Raw genomic sequence first — 16,910 nt, 5'->3', positions numbered from 1 at the left:
CTTGGTGTATTCCAGCCTGTACCTGAGCACACCCTCCTTGGTTTTGGCGTGCGCTCTCCCTATATTGGCATTGTGGGACAGACATGCCGACTGTACCCGTGCTCTCATGCCAATGTACGAAAAGTGGACACGTTTTGGTGCCCACTTCAGTATGACAGAAGGGAAATTTTCCAGACTACAAATCATACTGTACCTTGTATTTGTGGCAGTGTAGCTGCAACCGGAAAGTAACGCAATGGAAACTTACAGATAAAGAGAACCGAAATAACACACATGATAATGTTCCATGTACATTACATCAATTCTCGACTTCACTGACTAGGATTTTGAGTAGAGGACTTTGAGTAGGACTGTAGTCGTTTAGAGCTACGTTCTGGACGGCACAAAATCATGCCGTTCACTTACCTCATCGTGCTCACGTTCCTGGAAGTAAATCGAAGATGGTCTGCTTTTGCTGGCAGCAGAGGTAGAGGAGCTACTAACTATTAGTATGACATGCACCGCCAAGTTTCAGGATGGCAGAGACCCTGGCTTCAAGCGTCGCTGCTGCTTCTGCTTATAGCCACCAATGCGTTGTGCAAACTCTTGTTGGAAATCTCTTTCATAGCACATCTCAGTGAAATGCTCAGTGCAGACACGATTATTTTTCGTCGGAGAAAAATCCTTCCAACATACTCTCCATAGCCAAGCTGTCGTCAGGTTCGCGTCAGCCAGAGGAAAGCCATGCTACGACAGCCCGCAGGCGCCTCTTTCTTCGTGACATTGTTGCATCCAGAGACGCAGCAGCGAGTCGTGACAATAAATCGGGCATGGCACAGAACAACAAGCACTTCAACAATGGCCAAGGACTTTTCATTCTTGCTTCAATTATTTGAAAATTTCATCTGAGTGGACCGGGCTGAGAACGTTTTACGTCACAGGGCGGGCGGGGGCCCCCTCGTGCCAAATATGGAAAATTGCAATTGGTAATTTAGGTATGTTATCCTTGTCGTAGAAGCTTCCGGTTTTCGCCATTCTACCACTTACGACATACTCTAATGGATTCCGCAATAAAAAATGGGGGTGATTTTGGACCGGAGTTCCCCTTTAACTCCCTGAATGAACCACCGCACTGATTCACGCAGTCGCTGCAGCCTGCAGCGGCACTCCACTCCACAGTCTTCAACTCTTCATTCCAGGTATGGAGGTGGTTAAACCGCTTCGCCTCGCATAACAGCACATATCCGTTTTCCAGAAAAATCCGGATAGGGCGAGGGAACCGGATAATCGAACACACATACTGTACATGTATGTATGCATGACATACTTGAAGTACAATCATGTACTGTACATGATTGTATCCTGCAAATCGGTAACCAGCTATTTTCTTCCGGATGGCGAGGGATCCGGATAAATTATTATTATTATTATTATTAGACACAATCTCATAGCATGTGACAAGCATAGCTAATGCAGGGACAGAATCCCCTGAGACAAGGGCGTTGAGCCAGCCACGGCAATAGTAAGCTAGGAAAACAAAGCAAATATGAATTAGAGCAGAAAATGAATGGAAAATTACAAAGCAAAACGATTAGCGGAAGTGAGCACTATCAAAATTCGTGCATCACCCAGGTATTCGAGAATGTTCTTCGATGATAATTATTGCGTCTAGTTCAGTTGTGATAGTAGATCTTTAAACTGACCAATAGAAGAACAAGTTTTCAGACCGTATGGTAATGATAACCAATGAGAGTAGCCGGAAAACAAAGGGGACTTTAGATACTGGGCTGACTTAACAAGAGGCAGGATGAGCGCGTTACGGGTTGAGCTTGTCGAAAACCAAAAATTATTGTACTTCATCATGTGTGAAGGGGTTTTATGAAGAAATATTTTATGAACCAGTGTACAGAGATGGTGCTTATGACGAACGGAGAGAGGAGAAGTGTGTGCAAGTCGATAAAGGGCATCCGAAGGAAAACATCGATCCTTGTTGTAAAGAATTTTAAGTATACATCTATGGTGGACTTCTAATTGGTTCAGAGTTGTGTCAGAAAGGCCACACCAAGCGGTATCGCAATAGTCGAATATAGGGAGAATATAGCACTGATAAAATAATAGTTTACACTGGATGGGCAAATGAGTGCAATGTGGTTGTAGTACCCCTAATGCTGAACTGGTTCGCTTGCATACACAGTTGACATGTGCAGCCCAAGAGAGTTTGCAGTCAAACATCACACCTAGATGTTTGTGCTGAGTAACAACACGGATAGGCATAGTCGAGTCAGGGAAGTATAATGGTTGATCAGGAGGGGATGAAGAAATATACATGGCTTCTGTCTTGTCTAAATTGGGCTGGAGTTTCCACGTTTGCATCCACATGACAGTGCTGTTGATGCGATGCTGCATGGTAAGGAGTAATTGTGCAGGGGAGGAATCAGAACAGATAAGGCCAGTGTCATCCGCATACAAACTAACATCGGGGACAACTGAAGGTAGGTCATTAACGTAAAGCAAGAATAACAAAGGACCCAGAATGGTACCTTGGGGCACTCCAGACGTTACAGGGAGGGGATCAGACAAGAAATAAGACAAACGAACAGCCTGAGAACGAGCAGACAGATACGAGGATATCCAACGCAAGGCAGCATCCTCCACCCGGAAGGTGACCTCCAACTTGGCAAGTAAGCCACGATGCCAAACGGTGTCGAATGCCTTAGCCAAGTCGAAAAACACCATTCCCACATGCTCCCCACAGTTCCTCTTTGTCGCTATGTCTTGGACAAGTCGAGTCACCTGGTATTGAGTTGAGTCACCACGGCAGAATCCCGACTGAGCTGGTGAGAGAGCCGGAACGATGTGCTGGTAGAGGGAATCGAATACAATACGCTCACAAAGTTTGGAAACTGTGCGCAGCAGAGAGATTGGGCGGTAGTTTGCCGGGCAAGCACGGGAGCCTTTATTCTTGTAAAGCGGTGTCACGATGGCGGATTTCCAATCCTGTGGGAATGTACCAGTTCGAAATGACATATTAAAAATAATGGCGAGAGGATAGGCTATTGATGGTGCAAGAGACTGCAGCACTTCATTCGGGATCCCATCTGAGCCGGGAGACTTTCCACATTTCAGGCGCTTCAGATATTTCCGAACTTGAAACGTAGTGACAGTGATTGTACGGAACGGAACAGATATGAAAGGCGACTGGGACAAAGGGGGATTGCGCCACGAAGGATCATCAGGTAGCCCAAATGAGGTGAACTGAGTGTTCAGAACATCAGCTATGCTCTTGGGGGACGTGGCGACCGTACCGTCGGATGCTATCATCGTTTGGGGCATGACACGGCCGGAAGTGTGCCGCTGTGCTCGCACAAACTGAAAGAGTGTAGGTCGATTCGGTGACGTTAGTGATGCTTGGATGGAGCGTATATATTGACGATGTGCTTGCCGAGACAGGTGCTTTACAGCAATTAGGACCGGACAAGCGAGGTCTGACTGTACACTGAACCCTCTGCATACGGGCGCAGTATTACTCTCGTCTTGGATCGTCTCTACTTATGGTGGCTCATCTCTTCCAATCAGATACTGTTGTTGTGTGTTTGCTATTGTTGATATTGTGTTCAATGTATTCATACACTGTAGATTCTGCACAGGGCTTTGCCTAAATCGAGGGAGCCACCTCCGAGTCTCCGTCAACAGCTTATTGTGAAGAAGAAGTTCAAGAAGCCAAAGATAATGAACGTGATTGTAGATCTACATAACATGTACAGACTCAGTCAATCTTCCGACCTTCAATCTTTAAAAACCAAAAAAAAACAACATTCAATCTTTAAAAAAACCCAAAAAAACCCAACATTCAATCTTAAAAAAAAACCAAAAAAACCCAACATTCAATCTTTAAAGACAGTAAGTAAACTACAGTGCTGGCAACTGAAATCCGACCCCCTTGCCGGCGCGCCGCACGGGGGCAAGGGGGTCGGATTTCAGTTGCCAGCACTGTACTTGTACAGTCATGTAAGTAGTTGTAACTAGTACAAGTACGTGTATATGTACATAGTATTGTTACTCAATCTGCGGACAGCATGCTGTTTCGTTCTTTGTGAACTCATCAGCGCAGCACAGAGGAAATGAGGCCGAACCTGATAGCAATGGAAATAAAAATTTCCAACACACATTATTGTTAGATTGACAGCATGAAACAAGGTGGAGGACACTGTGTTCGGAAACAGTGACCTTACTACAACCTTCCGCGGTTGGCAGAGCCCCGGTCAATCTAACATTGTGCGTGAACTATCAAGGCTTATCTAATGCTGGTTCTGAACCAGTATTGGGTAATAACACACGTAGTTACATACTACATGTATAATTATTATAGTATGACTGTAACTACGTGTGTACGTGTGTACAGCACGTAACCAAGTCTTGTAATCTTCGAGTTTTGATGCATGAACCACATCCTAATGACTACTAGTACTACAAGTATTTTAGTACTAGTAATGACTGAGTATCTCTTAATTTGCTGGCCAAAAATCCTATATATAGGATTTGAAAATGTGTGCCTTTTATGCCGTTGTTATTGGTCACCACGACCAATAATAACGGCATAATGGTTTTCATGGAAGTTGTAAATATGTTTGAGGCATGAATGTTTACATTTTAGATTCATAGGGTGATACTATTTCTGACGAATACCCATTTTCAGCAATAATTGGAAATTTGAGCATAATTGTTCAGCTGATGTCATGAAAAGGACTGAAGCAGTAAATGTGCAGTAGAACATTGCAGGTGTGGCACGGGGTGGTTTCTTGACGACCTATCGCACATGCCGTCATGAAACTACCAGTTTTAAGGATAAAACAAGGTCCAATAAAATCTCAAATCCTATATATAGGAATCGTAAAATAGGGCACAGGCCTTAGTAATATTGGGCAAGGAGATGAGCCTGAGATGTTAGTGTTTGAAAAAATTATCTTATTCAACTCTCGGTATCTACTAAGACCTAGCAAGGAAGAATTGGTCACATACTTTTTGCTATTCTCATGCCACACCCATTTTGAGTTGAAAAATATGACCAAAATCCTGTATATAGGATTTAGCAAATTAAGAGATGTGTAAAGCAGGGATACTGCACCAGTACAGTCGACTATGTCAGTCATCATGCCTTTCATGGTCATGCACAGACTCAGTGCTAGTGCCGTGGTGAGGTCTGAGCGTACCGTATGCATAGACTATGAAAGAGGAGTGACAAGCCCTGAGGCTGAGGCTGAAGCAGAGTTCAAAAGGACAGCCGGCGAAATGATTATGATTGTGAACTCGACTCGTTTTACAGTAGATCTACAGACTACAGTCAGTAGATCTACTGGCCAAAGAAATCCAACCTCATTGAATAGTACTACAGGTAGACTCCCTCTAATTCGAATACGGTATAATTCGAACATTCCGTGTAATTCGAACTTTTTCGTCGTACCGATCTTCTGCAAGTCACTTCAAGTCAAAATCGAATGCATAATTCGAAGTACGAAAAGTGCGCCGGTTGGATAATTCGAACCCAGTCTTCGTACAGAAGAGCTGTTTACAGTACATTGGCTATGTCCTTTGAACGCTTATTTCGAAGTGAGATTGAGTTGCAATCCTTGTAATTCGAAGTTCATTCTTTTCTCCTTCTCTAGCCAAGAGTAGCTCAAAAATCGATCGATGGTCCGCTGCAGGATCGACTATAGCGTTCAAGAAACCCACCTTCTCTCGAAATTTGATTCAAGCCCGTGCGAGGCAAATTGCAAAGGTTTGATTGAAGACGACTTCTTCCTGGTGGCTGACTCTCTTCGCGGATCTCGATGGCCTTTCTTACCGCGCCAGCTCGTGCGCGGAGATGTTGGCGCACAACAACACTATTATCGTAAATATTGTCTATGCCTTTGCTCCACTTCCGTTCTTCAGAACGACGTGCTGCTGTCCAACGGCCTTTCGTGACGCCGATTAGGCAGCGCAGTTCTTTTCCGTTGAAATAATTGTTTCAGGAAAGCTGCAGTGACTGACAACTTCTTCACTAGATGTCAAAATGGTTTTGTGTCTATCCAGTGTTTTGATGATCCGTTGTACATGACCCGTACCTATGTTTCGTTGATGCAAATAAAAATGTGCCAAAAATATTCAGCAAGCGATTTCAAGCATTTTGACATACATATCAGTGCATGGGACTGCATTTGGATAATTAGAAGTTCTGGATAATTCGAAGTCAGGGCCTGGCAATTTGAGGTTCGAATTAAAGGGAGTCTACCTGTAGTATTAGTAGTCTAGCACTGCATGTAGTAGTATGACAAAAATGTTCGGTGCGTTTTTCAAACTTTTTGCGTTGTCTAGCTTGGTTCTGGATCTGTTGCCGGCTCACACAGACGGACAGAGACGTGCATACGGTTGACAAGCGGCCACTCACTGATCTACACACTCACTACTCAGAGTAGGGAGTACTCTTTCTCTGCAAACGGCAAAGCTACTACGCTACTAAAGTACTAGTACTACACTGTCTACAGACTGCCAGTGTAGAGAGCCCTTTGCGGCTTTGGCCTTTTGTAGTACAGTAGTAGTAGTACTCAGTAGTACCCTGACTACAACCATAAACCGGTTGACAGAGTCCCGGTCTTGCGACCATTTGAACCGTATTGGGAAAACCCAGGTTCGGACCCCCTGCAGCGGCAGCAACGTGAACAATACTACGGCGGCAACACGACGACTTCTACAACACAAAAAACGGAAATTATAAAAATCCTACCAACCCGTAGAGTAACGAGGGTCCGAACCTGGGTTTTCCCAATACGGTTCAAATGGTCGCAAGACCGGGACTCTGCCAACCGGTTTATGGTTGTAGTCAGGAGCACTACGCGTCCTCGCCTTGTATTAAAGGGGAAGTTAAGGCAAAAATTAAAATTTCACCAGTTGTAGTCTTCGGGGTGCTGAGTCGAATGGTCTTGGTCCGAGGAAGCTGAGACGCTCCCTTCCTACTTGAATCCCAATCGAACTCGCGCACTTCCACCGAAACTGGGTGACTGCGCCCTACGAGATGGGGATTTGTATGCAAAATGTCACTAAAAGCGCCATTTCGTTCTTATAAAAGCACGGATGACCGCGATTGGCCCATATGTTGTAGTCTTTGGGACGCTGAGTCGACTGGTTTTGGTCCGAAAAGGCTGCGATGCGGCGTTCCTCCTTTATTCCCAATCGAACATGGTTGAAGAAGCGGTCACGTGCTCCTGCGTACACCATGATGTACCAGTCAGCTGGTCACCGTGCCTGCAGGGTACAACTTACTAGCCTGTTTGACCTTTTTTGGGTGCAGTCCTGTCACTCGAGTTGAACCCGAGTTGAACCTTGGTGTGAAAGTTGTCACCTGCTGGCGTGGTGACCAGGTGATTTGGGCACCCAGGACCACGTGACCGCTTCTTCAACCATGTTCGATTGGGAATAAAGGAGGAACGCTGCATCGCAGCCTTTTCGGACCAAAACCAGTCGACTCAGCGTCCCAAAGACTACAACATATGGGCCAATCGCGGTCATCCGTGCTTTTATAAGAACGAAATGGCGCTTTTAGTGACATTTTGCATACAAATCCCCATCTCGTAGGGCGCAGTCACCCAGTTTCGGTGGAAGTGCGCGAGTTCGATTGGGATTCAAGTAGGAAGGGAGCGTCTCAGCTTCCTCGGACCAAGACCATTCGACTCAGCACCCCGAAGACTACAACTGGTGAAATTTTAATTTTTGCCTTAACTTCCCCTTTAAAGGGGAAGTATACCCTAAAATCAAATTTTCACCAGTTGTAGTCTTCTGGGTGCTGAGTCGAATGGTCTTGGTCCGAGGAAGCTGCGACGCTCCCTTCCTACTTGAATCCCAATCGAACTCGCGCACTTCCACCGAAACTGGGTGACTGCGCCCTACTAGATGGGGATTTGTATGCAAAATGTCACTAAAAGCGCCATTTCGTTCTTATAAAAGCACGGATGACCGCGATTGGCCCATATGTTGTAGTCTTTTGGACGCTGAGTCGACTGGTTTTGGTCCGAAAAGGCTGCGATGCAGCGTTCCTCCTTTATTCCCAATCGAACATGGTTGAAGAAGCGGTCACGTGCTCCTGCGTACACCAGTCACCTGGTCACCGTGCCTGCAGGGTACAACTTACTAGCCTGTTTGACCTTTTTTGGGTGCAGTCCTGTCACTCGAGTTGAACTCGAGTTGAACCTTGGTGTGAAAGTTGTCACCTGCTGGCGCGGTGACCAGGTGATTTGGGCACCCAGGAGCACGTGACCGCTTGTTCAACCATGTTCGATTGGGAATAAAGGAGGAACGCTGCATCGCAGCCTTTTCGGACCAAAACCAGTCGACTCAGCGTCCAAAAGACTACAACATATGGGCCAATCGCGGTCATCCGTGCTTTTATAAGAACGAAATGGCGCTTTTAGTGACATTTTGCATACAAATCCCCATCTAGTAGGGCGCAGTCACCCAGTTTCGGTGGAAGTGCGCGAGTTCGATTGGGATTCAAGTAGGAAGGGAGCGTCGCAGCTTCCTCGGACCAAGACCATTCGACTCAGCACCCAGAAGACTACAACTGGTGAAAATTTGATTTTAGGGTATACTTCCCCTTTAAACATGCTGTCAAAATCGAAAAACATACTCAGTAGTAGTAGATCTACGCTCAGCGCGGCTCTACAGTACGTAGTGCCTTGACTTTGAGTTTGACTCTTTTTATCTGTTTGAGCCGACTTTTACACAGGCCGCAGCTAGCGCTAATAGTCATGCTCGTTGACCAGGGTTTAGTTGACGTTTGAAGGTTTCCCAGACAAGACCGAAGGCTTTATGTGTGTGCATGCTGCGCTGGCCTGGCAGCTGGGCCGCTTCGGCGAAGCGGCCCAGGCCAGCGCAGCATGCACACACATACACGTCACGGTGATCAGGACACTGGTGATGGTAGGTCTACAACAATATCTACGCATTCATTCCTGCACTGGTTCAGTACTCGAGTGGTGATCATTTTTATGTACTTTGAACCGGTGGAATTTCGTATTTTTGAAAGCCATTCCATCCCTTCTATTTTTCTTCTCTTCGCTCCCGCAACGTCCGATGTAGCTTTCAGGCAGCGAGAGAGAAAGGCCAGCTCATGACTCTTGAGTGTATCCTGTTGTTGTTTGTGCCACCGAGACGACAGCCAGCGCATAGTGAACAACAAAAGGATATCTAGCGCGCAAGGAGACAGACAGCACGTGGCACATTATCTTCGTTGATTAGCTGCATGCACCGCGCGACCTGTAAAAATGAATTCAATGTGGAGTTGGTCTTCATAATTATAATTATTATTAGCTACTTGACGGGAGTGAGGCAGAATGTCGCTGCCGACCGATGGATCATCATCGACTCGCGCCCGCGACGATCTCACTCGTCGTGTTCACAACGCGGCTTCCAGCCGACTGGGAACGGGCGACCTGAAGCGCCTGCTGTCGGAGCGTCCGGAATGTGTGCACTTCAACGATGCGACCAAGCACAATCGTGCCCCGATCCACTCGGCCATTGCGCACAACCAGGACGAATGCCTGGAGATTCTTCTCCAACACGGTGGTGAGTGTGCAGTGCTTGAACTATTGGGTATTTCCAGAATACAAACACCTACACTTCTCGGCCACAGGGGTTGTTTGAGTGCTGTGTTTGACATCTGTGTGTTTGCCTTCGCGTGGAGTCCGAAAATTTATAAAAAAACGTGTCGGGTGGATAAATGTGTTTTGGCGTTTCGTCAAAAGCCTTGCTCTTCAAGAAAACAGACTCCAGCGCCGTGATGTTAGAGCTACGGCTAGCGAGCGGTGGAGTGGCCAGCTAGCAAAGGCTAAAAAATGTTTCTCAAGGAAGTCTCAGACTTCGGTTTGAGCTCATTCATTCACAAGTGCATGTCAGTTGAAGTATATTTTTACTGTACAGTAAAACCTGTGACTAACGACCACCCCTCGGGGCCAGAGAAAGCGGTCTTTAGTGGCAGGTGGTACTTAGTTAGAGGTTTGCACTGCACAACCATAATAATTATATGAACGTGAGACCGTCCGTGCCTGGCGAAGTGGTCTTTAGCACCAGGCTGGTCGCTAGTCACGGTGGTCTGTAGTACCAGGCTGGTCGCTAGTCACGGTGGTCTGTAGTACCAGGCTGGTCGCTAGTCATGGTGGTCTTTAGTTACAGGTTTTACCGTATTTGTTAATTGGACAATTCTTAAATGCCACATCTACAGGCAGGCGAAACACAGCTAGCCGTAATGCAATGGCCCGCTCAGACCGACGTAGAACAGTGGGGGAATGGAGATGTTATGACTAAAAACACCCTGTGTTTTAAACACTCTGTCTCATGAATTTTCAAGTGTGGGGATCCAACCTAATTAAAGGCGAAGCGATGGGAAATTATTCTGGCATTAGGGTACCAGAACATGAAAAACATGGAACCGTTTCACCCTTTTATACACTCTGTCTCTTATGAATTTTAAGCGCGGGGATCCAACCTCATTGAAGGCGAAGCCAAGAGAAATTCGCAAAGCTTCAAACTTCCGCGCATTTTCTGCATCTCGTCTGTCAACTCCTTGACGTGTTACTGATATTCATGGGTTTCAGGATGCTCCGTATCCCTGTACATCCACGTCAGTGTGAGTGGCCCCTAATGCAGGGATGACGTAAACTCATCCAGTCAATCTCATGACTAATGACCCCGGGAACAACAACACACTCGCGAATAACGGCACAATTTAGTGACCATTTTGACTGCATAATTTCAACATCACGAACAGCGATAATTCCCCGAATAACGACTCTTTTCTCATGCACGATCGAGGGTTGTTATTCCCAAGGTTGACTGTCCATCCTCGCAGCACTCTGTAAACGCGGTTTCTGCGCTACATCCAATCAATATGAAATGATTCATGTGAGTAATCGGGCCAGTGTGTTTTTGGTGAAGTTGATGGTATTGCAGTTGACTGGCTACTACGTGTAGGTCTGAGGATAGTGTTGCTGTATCCAGTGTTGTTGTTCATGAGGTTGACTGTATCCATCACCTATGTCACTGCGGCATTCAGGTCAGGTGGAACCGGTTCGGTTGGTCGGGCCATGGCCAGGGGGAGGGGGGGGGGGGGGGGGAGGGGGAGGGAAGAACACCACACCGATTCCGACACGCCTGGCATGAACATAGTGTACACCGCATGTCTAGCTCTCGTTTGTGCTGTGCGCACGGAGACGGAGTGCGCCAGAGGTTCCACTATGATCAGTGGAATACTAGTGGCAAGCTCTTTTCCATGCCATTTTTCTTGTGTTGTGCACTGTCCAGCCAACCCCAATCATGTCATGTCAAGATTTGATCATCTTTGGGTAAGACAGCATCATAAAACCATACTCTAGTCTAAACCAGAGAGGTTTTAGGCTGTCCAGTAGAGTGTCCAATGCCGAAAGGCAACTGCTGTAATTTACACCTTTGCTTTGTGGGTATATGAACCAGTGTGCAGATTTTCACAGTACTGCTTTCTGATGATCGCTTCGTGCGTGAAACTCGGAGTAAAAACACTTTTTCATTCTCTGTTTCTTGTTCAACGCACACACCATTTTGGTGTATATCCATCCAGGAAGACTTTTAGGGCAAAGTCATTTTTAACATACATAGCATGTCCGCTTCGGTCTCAGCCTGCTATGGTTGCGGATGGCCCGATTCTCTCTCTCTCTCTCTCTCTCTCTCTCTCTCTCTCTCTCTCTCTCTCTCTCTCTCTCTCTCTCTCTCTCTCTCTCTCTCTCTCTCTCTCTCTCTCTCTCTCTCTCTCTCTCTCTCTCTCTCTCTCTCTCTCTCTCTCTCTCTCTCTCTCTCTCTCTCTCTCTCTCTCTCTCTCTCTCTCTCTCTCTCTCTCTATCTCTCACTCACTCTCTCTCTTTCTCTCCCTTGTTTCACAGCAACCGCTTCACTTGGCGGCCAGCTTGGGTAACATTCGCTGCATTGTGGTGTTGCTGCGCTATGGTGCGGACATATTCGGCAAGGATGAGTCAGGATACACGCCTCTTGAGAAGGCCAGTCGCAATCGACACCGAGCATGCGCTCAGCTTCTCAGGGAGGAAGAAAGTAAGTGGGCCAGTTTTGAATCCTCTTTTCCTGTTTTCGAAATTATCTTTTAACGGAAGATACAACCTATTTTTTCATCAACCACCATACCATAACTGCGCTCTCTAGCCGACCTGGACACGACATTGCCATAGCACACCACCATCAAAGCGACACATCCGTTGGCACTGAATTCCCTCATACAGCTGTACAGGTCCAAGTGCTGCTGCTGCTTCTTGCCTCTTTATTTCAGACACAACCTACTCGTAAGAAGAGCAGGGGCATATGCAGGGTTCTTCATAGGGGGGGGGGGGGTACATTGGCATGCATGTAATCGTGCGGTACTCTATGCGTATGCACGTGTAGTGCGATACGAGAATCTTTGGGGGGGGGGGGGGGTTCGTCCACACCCCTCGAACCCCCCCCCCCCCCCCCCCTGGGTATGCCCCTGAAGAGAGGAGCTGGAAACACACATCATTGGGAAGAGTAGGGGCTCCAAGAAGGAACCGGTGCTGGTGAGGCTAGCCAACAACGCTATGCTGTTGTAACTCAGAGAGTGCCATGTATAAAGTGCAATCTGCAATCCAGGAACATCAGGGAGGGGGGGGGGGGGTGCAAAGTCAGAAATAATACTTGTCAAGTAAAAATGAATAATCTAAGCACTGCATGACGGGACAGACATCAACATCGTTGTGCTGTTCTGTTCCGCTTCCATTTTTTGTTTGTTTTCAAATGCAGTTGCTCACAAGAGTCGCCATCAGACCAACCAGAAAAGGATCGCCACCGGTGAGTGAAGTGAAGTGTGTTGTAGCATCTGTAGGTGTGTGTGTGTGTGGGGGGGGGGGGGGGGGGGGCAGCACAAGGCCATAGTATCCGTATACACACTCATCTGGACCTTGAATTGGAACCTCTTCAAAGCCAATAATGGTCTATTCGGCACGAGGTCGTGAGCATGGCCCTCGTGTTCACCCACATTGGGCCGTTATCATTGCAACGTATTCAAACCATGATGCATCTTACCAAGTTGCTTTTCATAGCAGTTTCGGCAAGTCCGTTTCTAGAACCTCATCTATTCCACATTGTACGATTTCCATTACACGTATCTCCTGCACAGCAATGCAAGACGCGGCGTCTGAAGGAGACCTGGAGAGGCTACGCCTGCTGATCACCCAGTACGAGGGCAAGTGGAAGGAGAGATTCCCCGATGGTAAAACCTTACTACACAGGTAAGTCCTGACTGCAGCGGTGGACAGTGATTGAACGTATTGTCAACTACTGTATGTCAACAAATTTAATATTGGGCACATCTTTTATTTTCGGCTATTTTCGGCCTGGTCATGTTTGGCCGAAAATTTGTAGCGGCTGTAATTTTGTTCTGCAAGGTTCAGTGTGACAGTGTATACGGGCGGCAGCAGTACAGCCTGAAAATGTGATGCGGCCGAAATGTGCTTTAGCCCTGGGAGGCCGAAATTTGAATGGGCCCAAAATTTGTCTCTTACAGTATGCAGAAATACCCTCTGGTTATGCAGAGTTAACAGTTAACAATAAATACTGAGTAATCAGCAGCATTCGGCATTGTGGTGGCCAATGAACAATACAGAGTTGGCAATGAAACAAATGAATAAAAATCTTATAAAAATGTTACGTTCAACTCGGATGGTGAGCCAATTGAATTATGGTGAATTTGTCCTCCTTTTTCACCAGAAATGTTACGACTCGCATATTTGTCAGTCAGACGCAGTTTGTGTGTGTGTGTGTGTGTGTGTGTGTGTGTGTGCGTGTGTGTGTGTGTGTGTGTGTGTGTGTGTGTGTGTGTGTGTGTGCGTGTGTGTGTGTGTGTGTGTGTGTGTGTGTGTGTGTGTGTGCATGAGCACGTGTGTGTGTGTTTATGTGTGAATGTGTGTACGGCGGGTGCATGTTGCAGAGCTTCTGAAGCTGGTCATGTTCGCACGGTGGTTATGTTACTGGACGAGCACAAAACACCCGGCTTCCCGTGCGAGCGACCACCAAACAAGACGCCACTTCACGCAGCCTGCGAGAATGGCCATGCGGGCGTTGTGTTGGTACGTGTATAAGTATTCTTGCTGCTAACGTCTCCAACAAACAACGATGTTAGGATCGATGCACACTTCTTTGCTTAGAATCCACTTAGCAATCGTGTTTCTTTTGAGAGATATTGTCCTATTTTCGATTCTTTGAAAGTGCTTTGCCCTGTGGTGGCAGGCCCCCGAATTTGGTGAAATGTAAACTCTTGTTCACGGGAAATTGTTGGTGAGAGGGAAAGGGAGACAGAGAGAAAATTGGTTTTCTTGTCGTTGTGGACATGCAGAGTAAAAGCTGGCCTAGCCGGACGCCCTTGCCCTTGGTGCAGCGGAAACTGTCCTGACATGACAAGATTCTGCTTGATCCAGGGATGCACGTTCGCTCCACCGCACTTTGGTGCATGACAATTTGTCCATGGAGTCAATGCGGGACTCCGCTTGGTATGATGCAGGGTTGGGCAAACACAGGTCTCACTGGATCATGGTTTCTGATTGGGCTGTTCTTCTTGCCAATCTGTTTTCCAGTGGCTGATGCGTGCTTTCACTGAGATGCTGCTGAAGCCAACGACGGATACGAACAGTACGCCTCTGCAGCTAGCCTTGGTGCACAGTCACTCGTCCGCGGCCATCACGGTTCTGAAGGAGTCCGTACGCGGCAAAGAGGCCACGATAAGAAACCTGCTGTTGTTCGCGTAAGCAACCACTGCCATCATGCGTATGATTGTATTATACACACGGGCATCACAGGGCAGTGTGGAGGGGTACCACCGGGGGTCGGGAGTGTCCCTGGGGGGATCTCAGTTGGTGAGTACTTCAGGGGCGTGACAGGGCAGTGGGGAGTGGGACAAGTGGCCCGGGGTCAGGGTGACCCCATGGGAAAAAATATATCGGATCTTTCAGCCAACAGGGCACGTTTTAGCGCTCATTTAGTCCTTTTTTTTGATGAATTGGGCAGACCATCCTAGCCGAAAAGTGATACGACCGTGGTCGTACTGGTTGTACCGGTTGTGCCGTGTGTGACAACACCCCTGGTACAGCATGTGTGTGACAACACCCCTGGTACAGCATGTGTTTGACAACACCCCTGGTACAGCATGTGTGTGACAACATCCCTGGTACAGCATGTGTGTGACAACACCCCTGGTACAGCATGTGTGTGACAACACCCCTGGTGCAGCATGTGTGTGACAACACCCCTGGTACAGCATGTGTGTGACAACATCCCTGGTACAGCATGTGTGTGACAACATCCCTGGTACAGCATGTGTGTGACAACACCCCTGGTACAGCATGTCTGTGACAACATCCCTGGTACAGCATGTGTGTGACTGTGATTGGTTTGGGCGGCCACTTGGTGTTCGACAAGGATTACTTTTACCGACAATTCAGGGCGAATATTGCTTCCTCAACGAGAATGTATGTGTCCCCTCCCCCCCCCCCCCCCCCCACACACGCACACACACGTCGACTTTACGAAGCGTTTTGTTTGTCAATGGCAGGTCGAACAGTTGAAGAAGAGCTGAGTGATAACCATATTTACACCGGAATGGAATTTTTCTAGCTGTGTATGTTGCACATGCCTTTTCTGTTATACTGGGAATACCATACTCTTTTTTTCTTTTTTCTTTTAATCTTTTCCTTTTTCCTTATATTTGCGTGCCTGAAGTCGATCTCATGTACCGTATTTCCCCAATTATAAGTCGCACTCGATTAAAAGTCGCACCCCCATTTTCAGGTTTGAGCAATATTGATTTGATATATTAACTTCAGTAGTAAGTCATGCTCGATTGTAAGGCGCACCCCCCTTTTACCCTTGATTTTTTGTGTAAAAAGGTGCGACTTATATTCGGGGAAATACGGTAATAAGGCAACACTGCCTGTTTGTTCTTCGACATTAAATAATCCAATCCAATCCAATCAATACCATACACTGCCAGTGGAATGTTGTCAAGACAACTGATCAGTAAGCTTAAACTTTCCCATTCCCGTTGCCTTTGCTTGCAGTGACTTCGAAGGACGAATCCCGTTTCACATTGCGGTGCAGACACGCAATCTACGCCTCGCCATCATCATCTACGGGCACAAGAAGCATGAGGATGATGATGATGATGCGGTCGCGGACATTATCAGTAACGCGTGTGGCTCCGAGGTTCTGCAGCAGCAGTTGCACACGCGACGTCAGGGTGGCTTCCAGCCGATACACGATGCCTGTGCCAGCGGTTGTCAGCACCTGGTCCAGTGGCTGTGTGACCAGGGAGCGAAGGTGAGAAAGCCGGTGTAGACGAGAAGGCTTTTTTTCTTCTTTTCTTTTTCATTTTATTTTTACAAAAAAAACACACACCATTTGACAGCACAAAGCAGCAAGGCAGCAATGAGACATATAGAATGACAGGAGTGGGGGAGAGGCAGGGGGCTTGACCGACCATAGAGTCTCGGCTTCATTGCAACCCAAGCGCTTTACACGCCTCCTGTTGCTCTATAGTGCCCCACCTGCACTGCTGCTAGCTCAGCAACCCCCTACAGATAGCCGTTCGTCACTATCCTTTCTTATCTTTCTCCGTGTTTTTTTCTTTCTCTGTCTGATGGTAGGGATTGTGTCATTTGTATTAAAAAAAAGAAAGAGATAAAAAGCGCTGGCCACATAATGCATGATGCTACTGCGAACTACAGTGACATCTTGCCTACAAATCCCCCGCATCTAGTAGAGCGCAGTCACCCAGTTCCCGTGGAAGGGCGTGAGTTTGATTCGGAATAAAGGAGGAAGGGAGCGTCTCAGCTTCCTTGCACCAAGACTATTCGACT

At 47.1% G+C, this 16,910-nt stretch overlaps 1 protein-coding gene across 2 annotated transcripts in view; it reads left to right on the top strand.

Annotated features, from left to right (window-relative positions):
• The first annotated feature begins 8,981 nt into the window (after nt 1-8,981).
• Nucleotides 8,982-16,910, top strand: part of LOC135829884 (leucine-rich repeat serine/threonine-protein kinase 1-like) — a 65,268-nt gene continuing 57,339 nt past the window's right edge. For both annotated transcript variants that reach the window (XM_065342268.1, XM_065342267.1), the window contains exons 1-8: nt 8,982-9,576; nt 11,311-11,351; nt 11,922-12,087; nt 12,805-12,852; nt 13,181-13,292; nt 13,991-14,129; nt 14,634-14,800; nt 16,113-16,371. In XM_065342268.1, coding sequence (XP_065198340.1) covers nt 9,345-9,576; nt 11,311-11,351; nt 11,922-12,087; nt 12,805-12,852; nt 13,181-13,292; nt 13,991-14,129; nt 14,634-14,800; nt 16,113-16,371 — 1,164 coding nt within the window. In that variant the 5' untranslated portion in view covers nt 8,982-9,344. The remainder of the gene's footprint in view (nt 9,577-11,310; nt 11,352-11,921; nt 12,088-12,804; nt 12,853-13,180; nt 13,293-13,990; nt 14,130-14,633; nt 14,801-16,112; nt 16,372-16,910) is intronic.

The sequence above is a fragment of the Sycon ciliatum genome, chromosome 13 (assembly GCF_964019385.1).
Source record: "Sycon ciliatum chromosome 13, ocSycCili1.1, whole genome shotgun sequence".
Classification (NCBI taxonomy): Eukaryota; Metazoa; Porifera; class Calcarea; order Leucosolenida; family Sycettidae; genus Sycon; species Sycon ciliatum.
Note: the sequence above shows the minus strand (reverse complement) of the source record. Positions and strands in the feature narration are given on the sequence as shown.